We start from the raw sequence: 16,238 nt of genomic DNA, 5'->3' as shown, positions 1-16,238 counted from the left end.
CCTTAACATTAAATTCTGCCTTTTTAGTGCCCTTTTGAACTACTGTCGGTATATTCCATGAATACAGAACTTTCATTAGAGACTTCAGTTTATACCTAGGTTATTCCTAATATATTCTTCTTACTCCAAAGCCTAGAAACATTATTCCAAATCCAAATCTTTTTATTGGATATTTTGTATTTCAAGTGAATTTATACATATATCAACATTTTACACATGTAATTACATTGTATTTACACACCTGTTATATTTTCTAGAACAAAGATAACAAAAGATAAAAGTTGATAATTTATTTATCTCTGGACTTACAGTTATTTCCAGGCACTCTGAAGGAATTAAAGAGAAAGAGCAAGTCAAAGGGCACTTTTATCACAATCTTAGTCAAATGTTACTGACCTTATTCTGGGTTTGCCTTGAAAAGTACTAATTATCTACCTCAAACAATTGCTTTACATAAAATTCATGTAACATCCAAATAAATAAAGCAAAATTTCCATTTTCATTTAAAGAATATTATGCAGAATGAGCCAAAGAGGGAGGAGAAGATAATAACAAGCAGAATAAATAGCTCTAATCATAAAATTTATTGAAATTAGCATTAGAGTTACTGTTGTGAAATTTAGGTTCACTCCCATGTAATTTAAAAATAGCCTTTTTGGGGTCCGGTCGTGGGGCCTGAACTCTAGGCCTGGGAACTGTCCCTCAGCTCTTCAGCTCAAGGCTAGCACTCTACCACTTGAGCCACAGCAACACTTCTGGCTTTTTTTCTTTTTGCTTATGTGGTGCTGAGGAATCAAACCCAGGGACTCAGGCATGCAAGACAAGCACTCTACCACTGAGCCACCTTCCCTGCCCCCCAATAGCTTTTTTTAATTAGTTGATACATTTTTTTCTGTAGTATTCTCCAAAGTTTTTGGAGAATATCATTATTATAAATAAAATTATTATTAATTTATTTTAACTTTGCCAAATTATGTAAAGAATGTCCATACAAAGAAAAAATTTTGTCTCTAAATGCTAATGTTCATTCCAAATAATTATAATAAATGCTTCATATAATCAAGATTTCCCCATGGACTAGTGGAAGTACTAGAATTATTCTAGTAATCTATTTTACAACTTAGAAACTTCCATTAAGCAGATATTATAGGAATCTGTCTGAGATATAATTAACCCTCAATAGGATTGTGGTAATGCAACATAGCAATGCTACTGACAGTACTTCTTCGTCAAATCAAGTAATCTTTGCTCTTATCCTCACTTCCCTTTCATAAAGGCTGATCTTTTACTACGATCACAATCTATGAATGATTCTGATGGAGACAACTGTAAACTTCGAAGAAGGAGATTGTCCTTTGAAAGTGCAGGAGAAAAAGGTAATTCACTCTACTTATAAGACTTGAATAAATATCCTGTAATTTATTTTCTTACTTAAATTATTATTTTAGTTCTGATTTCAACAGTAAATAACATTCAAGCTTTATTCATTATAGCAAATTCTTCACATTAATCAATAATTGATCATCTAGCTTCTCTTTTTTATTGCTATCACTCAACTATGTCATTGACCAAACTTTTTATTTCCAAAGACATCAACAATAAAGAAACAGAATAGACTGGTTTTAAAATGAAGACTAATTAATAATAGTGATGATCCTCAGAGTCTTAAACAGAATGTTCTGGAAGGAGGACTCTCATTTTAGAGCTCAATCCACTCATGCCCTCATACATGTATGATGTAGACAATCGCACTTTTGTGTCTTCCCTGGAGATGGAGACAGACAAATCTTCAAGCAATAACAGAAATAAGCATAACTGAGTAGGAACTGGGGTGGGTATATATTTAAATATGCTTGCAAATATGAAGCTTTGATGAAGAAACTTCTATTTTTATTCCATTCTGATCCCTCAAATATTTTAATCTCAATATAGTTAGTGATCACAATATCTGACACTATGGATCAATTTCATCTTATTTTGTGATTATTTTGTGGCAATTTACTTTTCATATATTTCTTCTGCCCTCACTCACAGGTTTACTTTGTAGTTTGAGTTTTTTAAGACATCATCTTGGCCTCTTTTCTTTTCATTCTACATCACACTCTTTCCCTAAGTGATCTCATTTCTCCCTAGCATTTAATTATGTCTCAGATGGAAGCTTCATGTACATTTTTAAAATTTTAACCACCAACTTCCCAAGCTTCAACACCATATTTTGAAGTCCATCATAGTAGCTTGAGATTTCCACCATTGACTTGATATATCAAAGGCAATTCAGATTCAACAACTCCTAAATTGAACTAAGGATGCTTGTTTGAAAGGTATTTTTCTTTCAATATCCTGATCTTTACAATTGGTGCCAACATCCACTCAGTTGCACAAAGGAGTATCTAGGACTAAATTTCTCTCAAAGTCTACATCATGAGTTTTGCTACTGCAACTTCTAAATAGATTTCCACTAATCTTTGAGTTCTCCTATTGCTTTAATTCTATCACCATAGCCATGACATGAGTTAAAAGCTACCATAATTTACCCCTAGAATAGAAATTACCTTTACACTTACCTTCCCAGAGACAACTAACTCTTCTTTTATCTGTTCTGTACTGCACACTGAACCACTGGTGATCTTACCCCTGAGTTGTTTAGTCACCCACAGAACCAAAACTCTCTAAGGACTTCGTAATTCTCACGTTCTTAATAGTGTTGTTTTCTTCATATTTCTTCAGTCTTATCAGTTTATATCTTTTTTTTATTCCCTCCCCAGCCCCGGTTATGGGGCTTGAACTCTGGGCTTGGGCGCTTTCTTTGCCTGTGCTCTTCAGCTCAAGGGGAATGCTCTACCACTTGAGCTACAGCACCACTTTGGGTTTTCTAGTGGTTTATTGGAGATAAGAGTCTCATGGAGTTTCCTGCCCGGGCTGGCTTTGAACCGTGATCCTGAGATCTCAGCCTCCAGAGTAGCTAAGATTACAGGTGTGAGTCACCAGCACAAGCCAGTCTTAATGTCATCAACTTCAGCCTTTACCTTAATGCCATCGAGTCCTCTCTTCTTAGAATTTTCTAGAGGTAGTATTATCCAGCTCTCACTTGTTCAGTTCCATGGAGCTAGGAAATAGGTGATATATAAGTTTCTGTACAGCATGTGTGCAATCCTTTCTGGGGAAAGAATGAATGAAATAAAATTTAGCATTCGTTTTATGCATTTATCCTTAGGTCTTTTGAATTTGAATTTTTTGCTTAACTTTCTTTGGCTGAATATTTTTCCTGAGAGAGATCATCTAGGAACTGAACAAATGAACAAAAGAATAGAACTCTCTTCATTGCCAAGTATGCTGTTTTTATGTTCGGCTTATATCACCTTCTCTGTCCTCACATACACATTTAGACACATGTACACACACATGTGCACTTAACACACACAACTAAATATTCTAACCACTGAAATCATATATTGTTTCATCTTGGTCAATCACTAATGATATATTAACATGAAGTATTTTTTCTTAATCATTTTAAATATTTCAGGTTTTTTATTTAAGAATGCCCACGGCACTTTCCTCGTGATATTTTCAAAGTCTGTCCTGTGCAGTAGTGTATTTGCCCTTTTCCTCTACCACACTCTAAACTACATCTGCAAAAAATGTTTTATAAATATTCATTGAGTTGAGCTAATTTTTAAAGCCTTTGGCCAATTGTATAACAACAAATCTGTCATGGATAGACAATATTATTTCCTCTGAAATGGCTTTCTTTATTCTCTTGGTGACTTTTTCTAAAAATCAGAACTATTACTATTAAGCTTTTTCCCAGGAAGTTAATCTAAATCCCTTATCCTGCAGTTAATCTCTTCTTTTATCTCACTGGAAATGAAGAACAGCTTGACAATGTGGCCTATATAATAATGTTCCCATGCCATTTAAGATTTATTAAATCTCCTTTCAATCTTGTTCCATTTCCTCATTCTCAAGCTAACTAATCTAGTACTTTATCTTTTGGAAAAGCCCTGAAATCATGTCATGATTCATATTGTGTTCATGTAACCAGATATTTCTGTTGATTTTTAAAACTTCCCCTTTAATCAGAAGAGTGTATGAAATCCAATTTTATATAAAGTATGGATAGTGGAAATTTGCTGACCTACAGTTTTCCCAAGTCTCCAGGTGTGACCAGGAGTTATAGTAAGTTAAATAATGAGAAAATAAAATTAACTGAAACTATCCAGATCTTAAGAGCTTATTCCAAAGTCCTCAGGATTCCTATGTGCCACAGACAACTTTGCTGAAAAACATTCAATTCTTGTCACCCTAATCTCAAATTATATTGCTATTTATTTTTTTACTTATTTAAAGGGTGATGTACAGAGGTGTACAGTAACATATCTAAGGAAATGAATACAATTCTCAAACATTGTTACCCCCTCACTCATTTTCTCCCACTACCTCTACCCCCCATTCTTTCTCCCCATGTAGTAAAGTTCATTTCCAACATAGTGTCTTGTCAGTATCACTGCTGCATTGGTTCACCCTTTTTCCTTTGTCTCACCATTTTTGTGATTCCCTTTTCCATCTCCAAATCAGATAAACTTATATATGATGCAAAGGGTAATGAATCAAAATCAATAACAACTGGAGGTAAACCAAAAAGAGAAAAGAAAGAAAAAAAGAAATAACTGCATATAGTACACTAAGAAAAATCCCCTCTTGTTTCCATATCTTGCAGTTTATTTCAATTAACATCATTTTATACGGTTATATTGAAGTAAGGAGACTGGGTCTAACGCAAAAGACCTTAATAATAGGGTACATTCTTTAATTAAAAATATGTTTAGAGGTTGGGAAGGTGGCTCAATGGTAGAGTACTTACCTTGCATGCATGTGGCCCTGGGTTCGATTTCTCAGCACCACATAAGCAGAATAAAGCCGGAAATGGCACTGTGGCTCAAGTAGTAGAGCACTAGCCTTGAGCTGAAGAGCTGAGGGACAGTGCCCAGGCCCAGATTTCAGGCCCTATGACCGACCAAAAATAAATAAATAAAAGTAAATGTGTTTTGAGTTGGTATGTTCCAGAAAATTCTTACTCTCCTTTTATGATTGGATTTGGATTTCCTTTCCTTGTATCCACATTTGTTATTTTTTGGCTTATATTCAACATCTTTGTTAGATTTGAGTGTTCACTGGTTGTTGTTGGTTTTTTTCATTTACTTTGATTATATTTGCATCTGATTTGTTTTCTACTTTGTTAAGATTAACTCCATGCACCTTGTGTGGCTTTTAGCCATATAAGCGATGTGTTAGTTGTTTCCAGGGTGGTAGGGCTTTGTGACAAGACTCCTGTTGTTGCCAGCTAGTGCTCCAATAAAGACTCCAAATTCCACCTTTTAAGTGGTGGCTTCTCTGTTCTCGAGACTGGCTCTACCATACAACGATATGTACCTAGCTATAGAGATATTGTGATCCTCTGCTAGAACTATCCTAGACATTTTCTAATTATTACAAATGAGGGAATCAAAAGATATGGAGGAGAAAACAAACATGCAAGTATGTATAAAGAACAAAGAACTATGGGGCTGGGAAGGTGGCTCAGTTGTAGAGTGCTTGTCTTGCATGCATGAGGCCCTGGGAAGGAAGGAAGGAAGGAAGGAAGGAAGGAAGGAAGGAAGGAAGGAAGGAAAGAAAGAATTCAAAGGATTCACTAATAATGCTAAGTGGCATCTAGGTACATAAACTAAAAGCTTCCTATGAAATGCACTGAGTATTTTAGTGGTAGATTACTATTTATTTGTAGCAAATCTGTGAAGGGAACATTCCAAGAGCACTTGACTGTGCAGTCAAGTAGCAGAGGCACCAGGCACTAGAGGGAAACCATGTGGCTAAGCAGTGGAGTCAGGTAAAGCTTTGAGTGCTGCATCATGTCACACTATCCATAGAACAAGACACAAAAACTGTTTAGATTTCATTCCCCCACCCACATACCCCTTCTAGTCATGCCTACCACATGATGCTAAGGATCTCTCGTTCAACAAGGTATATGTTAAAAATAAATAAGAAATGCACAGAAACTCTGGCAAGGTGACTCCATTGTAATGAATTTGCTAATGAAGATAGTTTTCTTTCCTGAGTTTCATGCTGAGGATATAACCCCACTTCCTCAAAGTAGAGAAAGTTCTTAGTTCAAGTGCAAATATCAGTATACCTTATTATATTACTTTAGTGTACCCTAAAATAGCTTCTTTTTTCCTTTCTTTTTCTTTTTTGTTTGGTCATGGGGCTTGGACTCTGGGCCTGCTAAAATAGCTTCTTTCCTTAATAAAATTCTGGCATGGAGTCACCCAAGGTCTCTCTCACATGGCTAGGGTAATTCTAGGATGAAGTACTATAGTTCCTGAGATGAAAACAATCCACAAAAAGAAAGGATCATTAAAAAGTTACTTCAGAGATATATTTTGTAGCCTTGGAAGTTGTTAAGATTGCTTGGCCGAACTGAAATAAATGAAGGAAACAGAGAAGAATGAACTTCATAGAGTGGTCTTCAAAGTTGGATTGTGCTTACTTCCAGGTATACTAAAACGATTCATTGCATACTGGGAGTAATAATCTTTTAGAATTGTACATCATCTATATTATATACTATACATAATAACATTAAACGGCACACAATATATATGTGCTATATAGTTAGACTACTAGGATATTATAAACTGTTTTATAGGTAGATTATTATAAACCATATAGGTGTATGTGTCTGTGTATATTATACACATATGTGTGTATATGTGTGTAATATATACACATATATGTGTGTATATATATATATGTGCATATATATATATATATATATTATGCCTTGTAAACACTCTCATGTAGTCACACACATACACTTTTTTTTTTCTGATAGGACTTAAAAGACCAAATATTTGTAGTGTGCTACTACACTCTTTCTGTGAATAGGAAAGACAGCATGAAAGTAGCTGCTAACAGCTGATCAATAGTCAAAGGACCATTTGGCAATAAATAATCCAATGATTATTTTTCATTGCCACAATCACTATTTATTTATTACCCAGACATTGTGCAATCACTATGTACTCCTAGTATTCCTTCATCATTGTTTATCTTTTAGATTTTTTTAAGTTTGTCTCTACTTCATTAAGAAAACCATTATTGATGTTGTTATTAGTTAGCAGGGAGACCAACAGAATTTTTTTCTAAATTATAGATAATGTCTACATGCATATACTTTCAAGTTTTATTATACTTTCTTGATCTTTGAATAGAATAAAGAACAGAGACTTCCAAAGAGTCTTGCAGAATTCAGATTTACATTTTGTAAAAGTAGAGATCCATGCAGAACAGAGCTTAGAAGGTACTCTGATTGGTTTTACTTCTTAGAAACTGAAAGTAACAGGAAATGCAAACCTGCCCATGTAATTGTAACCCCTCTGTACAGTGTGTTCACAAAAAAAATGTAATGTTGTGAGGATTGAGAAAAAGCCCATTCATGGATGTTTTTCACAATAAAGTATCAAGGGCACCCTGCAGTACTATCAAAAAAAAAAATACGGGGACAAAAGAACAGGTCTAGATTTGTAGATTTGTTTCGATAACTCATCAGACCCTGACAGAAGTATCTCTCCCTTTCTCTGCATCATTTTTCTTTTTTTAATTTAATTTTATTGTAAAGATTCTTTACAGAGGGGTTACACTTACACATGTAAAGTACATTTCTCATTGAACATTGTTACCCACTCCATTGCTGTTCTCCCACTATCCCTCCCCTCCCCTCATTCTGACTTCATTTTCTAAAACCATAAAATTCAATGACATTAAATGTCATCTGAAAATTGTATGTAGCAAGAGAGATATTGAGTGTTTTTAGACACTGGCCTACAAAATTAAAGTCTGCTGAGTTTATCCTGCCTAATCAAAAAATATTTCCTTGATTTTGAAAACTTCAATAACAAGTGTTCCAAGCTTGTACAACTCCATCACTCTTGCTAGTAATCAAAATAAACTTCACTATAAAGAATAGCAAAAAAACCACAAACAGGATAATAAAAAGCCTCTTGTTTCCATTTCTTGGAGTTCATTGCGATAAGCATTATTTTATATGACCATAGGCACATAGATATTGAGCCGTTGTGATTCTCTCCTTAGAATATCCTTCTTTGTTCTCACCGTGTGAATTTTTAGACTACCATTTAATTAATCATGTCCAGATGCAATAATTTGTCTTTTACTATCCATTGAGTTTATTTGTAGATTTATGGGCACATTCTAATTATTACAAATGAAGGAAACCATGCACACTATGTTTCTTTGGGTCTGGCTTACTTGAGATCCTGTTTCTTTTTTTTTTTTCTTTTCTTTTCTTCTTTCTTTTTCTTTTCCTTTAGTTTATTCCCTTCTGTTACATTTTTCTTTTAAATTCTGTACCTTTGTCGTGTATATAAGTTCACCTGATTTGGGAAGGGGAAGGGGAAGCACAGAAATACTGGGACAAAGGGTGAATCAATTCAGCAGTGAAACCCACTGGACACTTTGTTGGAAATGAATTATGCAACTTTCAGGGGGTGGAGGAGGGAGGTGAAAACCTGGAAGAGAATGATGGAGGGAGTGACACTGTTTGGAAGGAAATGTACTTTTTACCTGACTTATGTAACTGTAATCCCTCTGTACATCACCTTAATGCAATTTTAAAAATCAAAAACAAAGAAAAGGAACAGGATTCAAAGTAGAACATATTTAAAAAAGAATCAATAGAAGGGATGTGAAGGGTAAACAAAGGAGGAGGCTGCAATGCTTGATAAGAAATGTACGCATTATCCTGCCCATGTGATTGTAACCCCTCTGTACAGTATGCTCACAAAAAAAAATTAAATTAAATTTAAAAAAGAAGCAATAGCAGGAGGAACTTAATAAAATTAAAGAAAAAATAAAATTAAAGAAAAATAAATAATGTAAAAACAGCTAAAACAGGAAAAAATAACAAATATAAGTAAACACAGAGAAAACATTAAAAGTGTTAAGGATATGTCTGTAAAGACAAGACGGTTGAAAATCAAGGTGAATGCATGTTCAATATGCTCTTTTCACTGGCCTTATATTATTCTACATATTTTAAGAGACCTATACATCCCAAGGATAGGATAGAAAAGAGAGACATATTTTTTCATCAAAACTCCAATGTTACAGAAAATGGAGTGAAAATACTTGGAGCTCATCACACATTGCATCTGAACTGAGAACAGTAAACATGATTACTCTGCAGTATATATTTAATGATTTCATATTTCCATCCAAAGACTTGTAACTTTGAAGTGGTTATTCCAAAATAAAATTTTCATAAAAGTAAGTGAAGTGAAGGGTAAATATATACATTAAGAAACTTATTCTTATAAAGGGAGATCTCATTATAAATGTTATTAAATTAATTGTTTATATTGCTTTGGTGTCTCCGTGTACTATCCTCACCAGGAACAAATATTTACCTAGACATTTATTACCCATTTAATGGTAGTTAGATATACCTTTTCTATCTTTTATTATGGTATATTTAAAAACTAAAAGTCATACACCAGAACAGTTTAATAGATGTTCTGCTATATGTACACACTTTGTAATGAATGTCATAATTAAACACATCAATATATCTATTCACCTGGTCATCTTTTCTTTAAATGTGGTGAGAATATTTAAGACCTTATTTCAATAATTTTCAAGTATATCTTCAATAAATTTCAGTAATATGATGAACCTCTAGAAGTAATTTGTCTTAAATGGAACTTTGTACCAAAACACTTTAAATCCTTGATTCATAATGGTTTAATCTTTTATTTATATAAAAAAAGAGTTGCATGGCCCCCTTTCAATATCACCTTCAAATATAAAAAATCCAGCATCCTTGATCACATCTGAGAAATTTATTTCAGCTTCCAAACTTTGCAATGCAATGTTTTTATTTAATAAATGTCACCAGTGGTGGATATGAAACAAAAATATCAGGAAAGTACACTAAATGTCTCTCCTTGACCAAAAGTTATGTCTCCCTATTGAGTCCAACAAATAAAAATGATAATCTGAAAAGATGACTTCAACAAATGGAATGTACACAAATGTTCGTTCTTAGATTGATGCAGGTGGGTTTAGCACTCCATCAGAACTCTTCTATTATGTCATCCTGAATGCATTCTGAGCAAGGGAGACCCACAAGATTACATCATGTGGCAAGATAGAAGATGAATTATCAGCAAAGTTCTTAGTCATTGATTCAGAAAGTAAATTTGATGATTAACTAAACTGATAAAACATATTCTTAGCTGGCACTGGTGTCTCATGTCTGTAATTTTAGGTACTTGAGAGACTGAGATCTGAGCATCTTGGTTCAAAGTCAGCCTGAGCAGGAAATCCATAAGACTCTTATCTCCAATTAACTCCAGAAAAGTGGAAGTGGCACTGTGGCTCAAAGTGGTAAAGTGCTATCCCTGAGCAAAAATTGCTCAGGGACAACACTTAGTCACCAATTTCAAGCCCCATGACCAAAACAAAACAAAACAAAACAACAAACAAAAAACACAAAAAAACTATTCTTTGTGTAATAGTAACAGGAAACAGGAATGAATATGCAACCTCATTTCTAGGAAATAGAAAAAAATGTTAAATTCTCTCAAACTCTATCCTCCTAATACTGCTTCCACATAGACTATGAAGAGCTTTAGAGGAAAAAAATGTATCTAATACATTTTAATATTTATCAAGTAATTCAGTTTGCCTAGGAAACACAAGTCAGAATTGGAACAGCCTATCGAGGTCTAGAAGTACCTAGAGGCTAATTATAATGTATTTCAGCTGCCCAATTTTATGTTATAATTACCAACATCCACACTAAAGCCCAAGCAGTTTCCATTTTTAATTCACAAATATATTGCCATTTCAACTTTCATTTTAAGTGACAGCAAATGAAGCTTTAATGTATCTAGTATGGAATAGAAAAATGTTGGAATAGAAAAATATGTAGCAGTAGTGCTACATCAAATCAAGTGCTCATATGGCCAGGGTGATAAGCTAGTAGAACAGAAATAAATGTGAGACTTTTTCTCCATTCAGAATGTATTCTAAAGGACTTAAGTTCTATGTATATGAAGTGATTGACTTTATTTTACCACAGAACTAAATATTAGTAATTCCTTACCTTCTACCTAGAATCATCAGGTTATCATTCAAGATAACAATTTAAATTATAACTCTTGGTTCTAAGCTTCCAAAATTGAATCATAAGAAAGGAGGCTACTTAGCAAGTAAAACAAAGCATTCTGCTACTTGCAAGGATTTAAATTTTCCCAGAGAACACCAAGGCCTCTCAAGACAAAGATATAAAATGGCTTACTAATTTCTGATGTGTATTCAATATAATTACGCATTAGCATTACCAACACTTAGAGTGGAGGCAGATGAATTTACAGTTCAGTTTAAATTTAATTCTACTAGGAAAGACAGGAGGGAAGTGTGTAAAAAAAAAAGCATTTTCAGAGGGTTGAGAAGTCTGAACTGAGTCAGATCCCACTAGTGCTCAGTTTGTGGATAGGAAAACACTCTACGTAGGAACAGCAAACAGTTCCCATTTCTAACCCTATAGGAGGATAATTTAGAAAAATGAAGCTTTTTTTCTTTATATTAATATAAAATTTGTAACCTTTTTGATGAATGAATGATATATTCAGAAGAGAGGGATGCTGATCGAATTCTCAAAAGACCTTGCAAGAAGAGACTAAGAAATAAGGGAGGAAAATAACAAGAACAAAGTTTATCAGTTCAAAAAGGATTATGTCAAACTGAGTGTAGATTGCTCACACCTATAATCCTAGCTGCTTAGAAACTGACACCTGAAGGTTTCTTTTTAAAGGCAGTACAGGTAAACAAATAGGAAAGACCCTTCTCTCCAATTAACCAGCACCAAAACTGGAACTAGAGTTATGGCCCAAGTACTAGCATGTTTTTTTATGAATGGAAAAAGCTAAACGGCAGTGCAAAGTCCTGAGTTCAAGCCCTAGAATGGACTTAAAGGAGCCAGGGGTCTAACACTGATAATGCAAGAGAAATTAACTTCTATAAGAAGAGCTCATCTGAATATTCATGATATTGATTGGGTGAGATCAGGTAAATCTACTGAGTAATCCACAATGGCGACAAACCTTGAGACTGGAAAGTCTTTGGGCTTCTCAGCAATAGTGAAATAATTAACAAATATGTCTTCAGGAAAATAAATTAATAAATCTCTAGTAGTTATCATTTTGACTGAAAGATCATAAATTCTTTAATAATAATTTCAAATAGAGCTTATATTTTTAAATTCTGTTCATTTTTACCTTGGGCTGCTCTGTAGTTTTTCATATTTTGTATTATTTTTAAGAAAAGAAAAGAAAAACATATTTGTTTAACTCCTACACCATATGGGAAATTTAAAAGGCAGTTGGAAGTTTCTCTGGAGTGGCCTCAGATCAGTTCCTAGGTCTTCTATAAATAACAGAGTAAGCACACACAGGCCAAGGGTAGATGGGCAATAGTTTCACCATTTCTTTAGAAAATGATATACCTCTTGGAGTTTTGTTGTTTAGTTATTAGCAGGAAGCAGATGGAAAATTATACTGTCTCCCCAGGACACTAATAGAAACAAATTCTGAGATTTTTCACTGAGCTTTTCCTGTTGTTATAGTGTTCTAACACAACCTTCAGGGCTGAAATTATCCTGGCATTTCAGTATGAAACAGCCAATATGCACTAGGGGTTTCAATGTAATTAGGTAAAAACCTACCACAATTACTGTATTTAAGCTTTATATTCTGTGCAATATGCTACCCAACCAAACTGACTGCAATGTCAAAGCCATTACTGGCATGGAACCTAGGCTGAAGGCCAGCCCTAGCTAGCCTTTTCTGAGAGAAGGCTTGCAGTTTTGACCGAAGCAATGTGTGAAAATTGTCATATGCCACATGATATGATGTAGAGGATAAACATAAGCAGCCTGCATGGAGCTGATACATTAGGAAAGGAACTTATCTTCCTTTGCCTGCTTCATTTTCCCAAAAAGGTAATAAACCAGATTCTAAGATTATAAAAGACAGTTGAACATATATACTAAAAATAAGTTTAAGTTTATGACTTACCCAATGGCTTTCTCAGAATTCTAAACTTAATTTTTTCTTAATTTTGAAATTAATGATTTAATTCAGTAAGATAATCGAACAACTTTTGAATATAAAAATGTCTTTACAATTTGGGGGAACTTGAATGAGAAAAACTGGGAGAAAACAAGGGAGGAGGTAATACTGTTCAAAATAAATGTACTCAATCCTTGACATATGTAACTGTAACCCTTCTTTATGTGACCTTTACAATCACAATGAAAAGATTGAAATTAAAATGACCATGCCTATAGTAGCATAGTTTGTATCACCAAACCAAGATCATAGGTTAAATGCTTGTAATCCCTGTGATATGCTGGAGATCATTTGATTAGCAAACATTTCTAAATGTATGGAATTGAATTGTTTAATATCCTTCTTAAATTAAAAAAAGAAGTCCCCAAAACTGCATTTAATAGGAAAATTAGACTGTACATATTTAGCTACATGACATACAGAATATCATATTTGATTATCCTCTATAAAATAACTTTTATTTATAGATTTTGGCAAAGAAAACAGTACAAATGATCCTGAAGACTCTGTGGATACCATACGACATTATCAGAGTTCCAGGAAACACTTTGAAGAGAAAAAAAGCAGATCATCATCTTTCATCTCTTCCATTGATGACGAACAAAAGCCGCTCTTCTCAGGAATAGCAGACTCTACTCCAAAAATAGGGAAAACAACTGGACTCCACTTTGAAGAAACATTATCCACCTCAGGAAGAATTCACATAGATAAAAGAAGTCACTCTTGCAAAGGTAATCAAGAACTGGGAATCAGGTTGTCTTCTCTCAAAGCGACACATAAAATGGCAACCTTTCACAAATTAAGAGCTACATCAGCACATGTTAATCTAACTTTTTCAATTCATATAGTGTTTGCAAAATGTTCAGATTTTAGATTCTCTACAGGGTGTTTGCATAGTTCTGTCATAAGTGGCAATGATTAAAAAAAAAGTAAGCCTGAGGGGTTTTTGTGGCTAACCTGACAATACCACAAAGAGAAATGTAGAAAAGTCTTTGGAAGCAATTTATTCCAATGAGGAAAGAAGAGTCAGTGATTATTTTAAGAGAACCTATCGCTTAGTTCTTTATATATACCTTCTGTACTCATATTTTTACCACCAATCCTGTAGTATTATAGTATGAAATGTCAGCTCAATGACACTGAAATATATGCCAAAAAATTTTATATTACTGTGAAAGAGGAGAACTATCCTACAATAAAATTTATTCTTCATAACTTTTATCTACTAAAAGGAAGATCTAAATCTTGTAAAAGAAAATTTACAAGATGAGTAAAAATGCTTGGTTAAACCATGCAGAATTTATAGAAAAGATGTGAAACCAAATAAAAATCATTACAAATTTAATATAATACAAGCTAGATCTATGTATGTAACTAAACCTAGCCATGAAATGATTGAGTTGTACCCATAAGAGACATAGTCATACTACCTATGTTCCAAGACCAACTCTGTCACTTGCTCCCTTTATGACTTTCGATTCTGCTAGCCCACAGTTTGCATGTATAATATCATGTAACAAGTTCGTTGGTTATGATTATAAATAATATTTAGAAAACTCTGCAATAAAAGCCTTACAACTAGGATTTTCTTATAAGTTGTATTTCCCAACCTTTTAATTATTAACATGTACCTGGATACATAAAATGTAAAAGATTAAGACAGTATAAGAAAGTATCCAAGGAATCAGAAAAAAATTGATGTTTTGACTTGGCCCAGAGTAAGTAAATATTATTTATTATCATCACCATTATTTCAAAAGATAATATACAACAAGGTTTTATTAAAATTAGAGTTTTAAGACTTTATATTTTTCCAGGTTACTCTACTCATCATGTGAAATCAACTTTTGCCATGAAGTCACTTGGAAATAAGCTAATACAGGCAAAAGTCTTCTGAATGATCTAAAATCTTGATGAAGTGCATGAAAATAGTACCTCATTTATCATAATGGAAGAATAGAATATTAGATGTGATTGCCAAATGTCCTATTTTATTTATTTATGAAATGGATTCTGGAAAGTTGTAAAAATAGAAATAGGTTGTATCATACAAGTCAAAATCTCTGAAGCATTTGTGATCTAAAATGCAGAATAATGTGGGCTTGCTTTGTAAAAAAAAATTTCTTCTTGAATTTTAGACCCTCAATTGACAAATCTATTCAAGATACCTATTGATAATTTTACTGACTTTCTAATGATTCTACTTGACACTGAATTTTAATGACCTACAGTCAATATTTCTATTACCCCCTCATTTTTAATCAGCTATTCTACTTGGCTCCCAAATGGTAATTTAACGTGACTTTAAAATATCTCCAACTTTATAATATTTCAGAATTTATCATTATGATTCATTTAATAATTACCTTGAATAGCTACACATAAATGTCATTTAACAAACATGGCTGATATATGACTGATACCATTTAGCTTCAATCAGGTAACACACATTAAACATGATTAATGAAGAAAACTTACAAATGGAAAATTTAGCAATGTGATTCACTGCAAGTTTCATTTCTTAATGAATTTTAAACAGAAAGATTGCATAATGCTCAAGAACTGTTCTAATAATTGAGGTGTAACTGTAACTGATGTGAACTGAGCAACGAAATCCCAAATTGAGTTTCACCATCAACAAGAACTTTTAATCTCTCACATTCCTAAAATTTATCATACTGAATTTGAAAGAAGACTGTATCTCCACAAAATTAAATAATAATAAAAATAAAATAGCCTATGATCCAATTTTTATTGAGGCCAAAAGTTGACTCTAGGCAAATTTCTGTATCCAAAGAAAGTTTATTTATCCAGAGCAAAAGGGAAATTTATGTTCATCATTTGCAGAAATGTATCCTGCAACTATAGCAACATTTGCCAAGGTAACCAAGTACAGATTTCTCCTGAGCTATATTTAGAAAGTGTCTACAAGGATGCTCATTTGATTAGGACCACTAGCAAGGCATTCCCCCTTGGAACTCTTCATTTTATATTGCCATTAAAACAGGCAAGTCACAGGTCTCT

At 33.5% G+C, this 16,238-nt stretch overlaps 1 protein-coding gene across 2 annotated transcripts in view; it reads left to right on the top strand.

The window, feature by feature from the left end:
* The window catches only part of Kcnh7 (potassium channel, voltage gated eag related subfamily H, member 7), a 463,174-nt gene that overhangs the window by 435,006 nt on the left and 11,930 nt on the right, over positions 1-16,238 (top strand). Inside the window, exons 12-13 of one of the 2 annotated variants that reach the window (XM_013027877.1) lie at positions 1,277-1,376; positions 13,694-13,945. In XM_013027877.1, the coding sequence (XP_012883331.1) occupies positions 1,277-1,376; positions 13,694-13,945 (352 nt within the window). Of the gene's footprint in view, positions 1-1,276; positions 1,377-13,681; positions 13,946-16,238 lie in introns of both variants that reach the window. The other variant, XM_013027869.1, reaches the window with a different exon arrangement.

Source organism: Dipodomys ordii, unplaced genomic scaffold (genome assembly GCF_000151885.1).
Source record: "Dipodomys ordii isolate 6190 unplaced genomic scaffold, Dord_2.0 Scaffold5, whole genome shotgun sequence".
NCBI classification, from domain to species: Eukaryota; Metazoa; Chordata; class Mammalia; order Rodentia; family Heteromyidae; genus Dipodomys; species Dipodomys ordii.
Note: the sequence above shows the minus strand (reverse complement) of the source record. Positions and strands in the feature narration are given on the sequence as shown.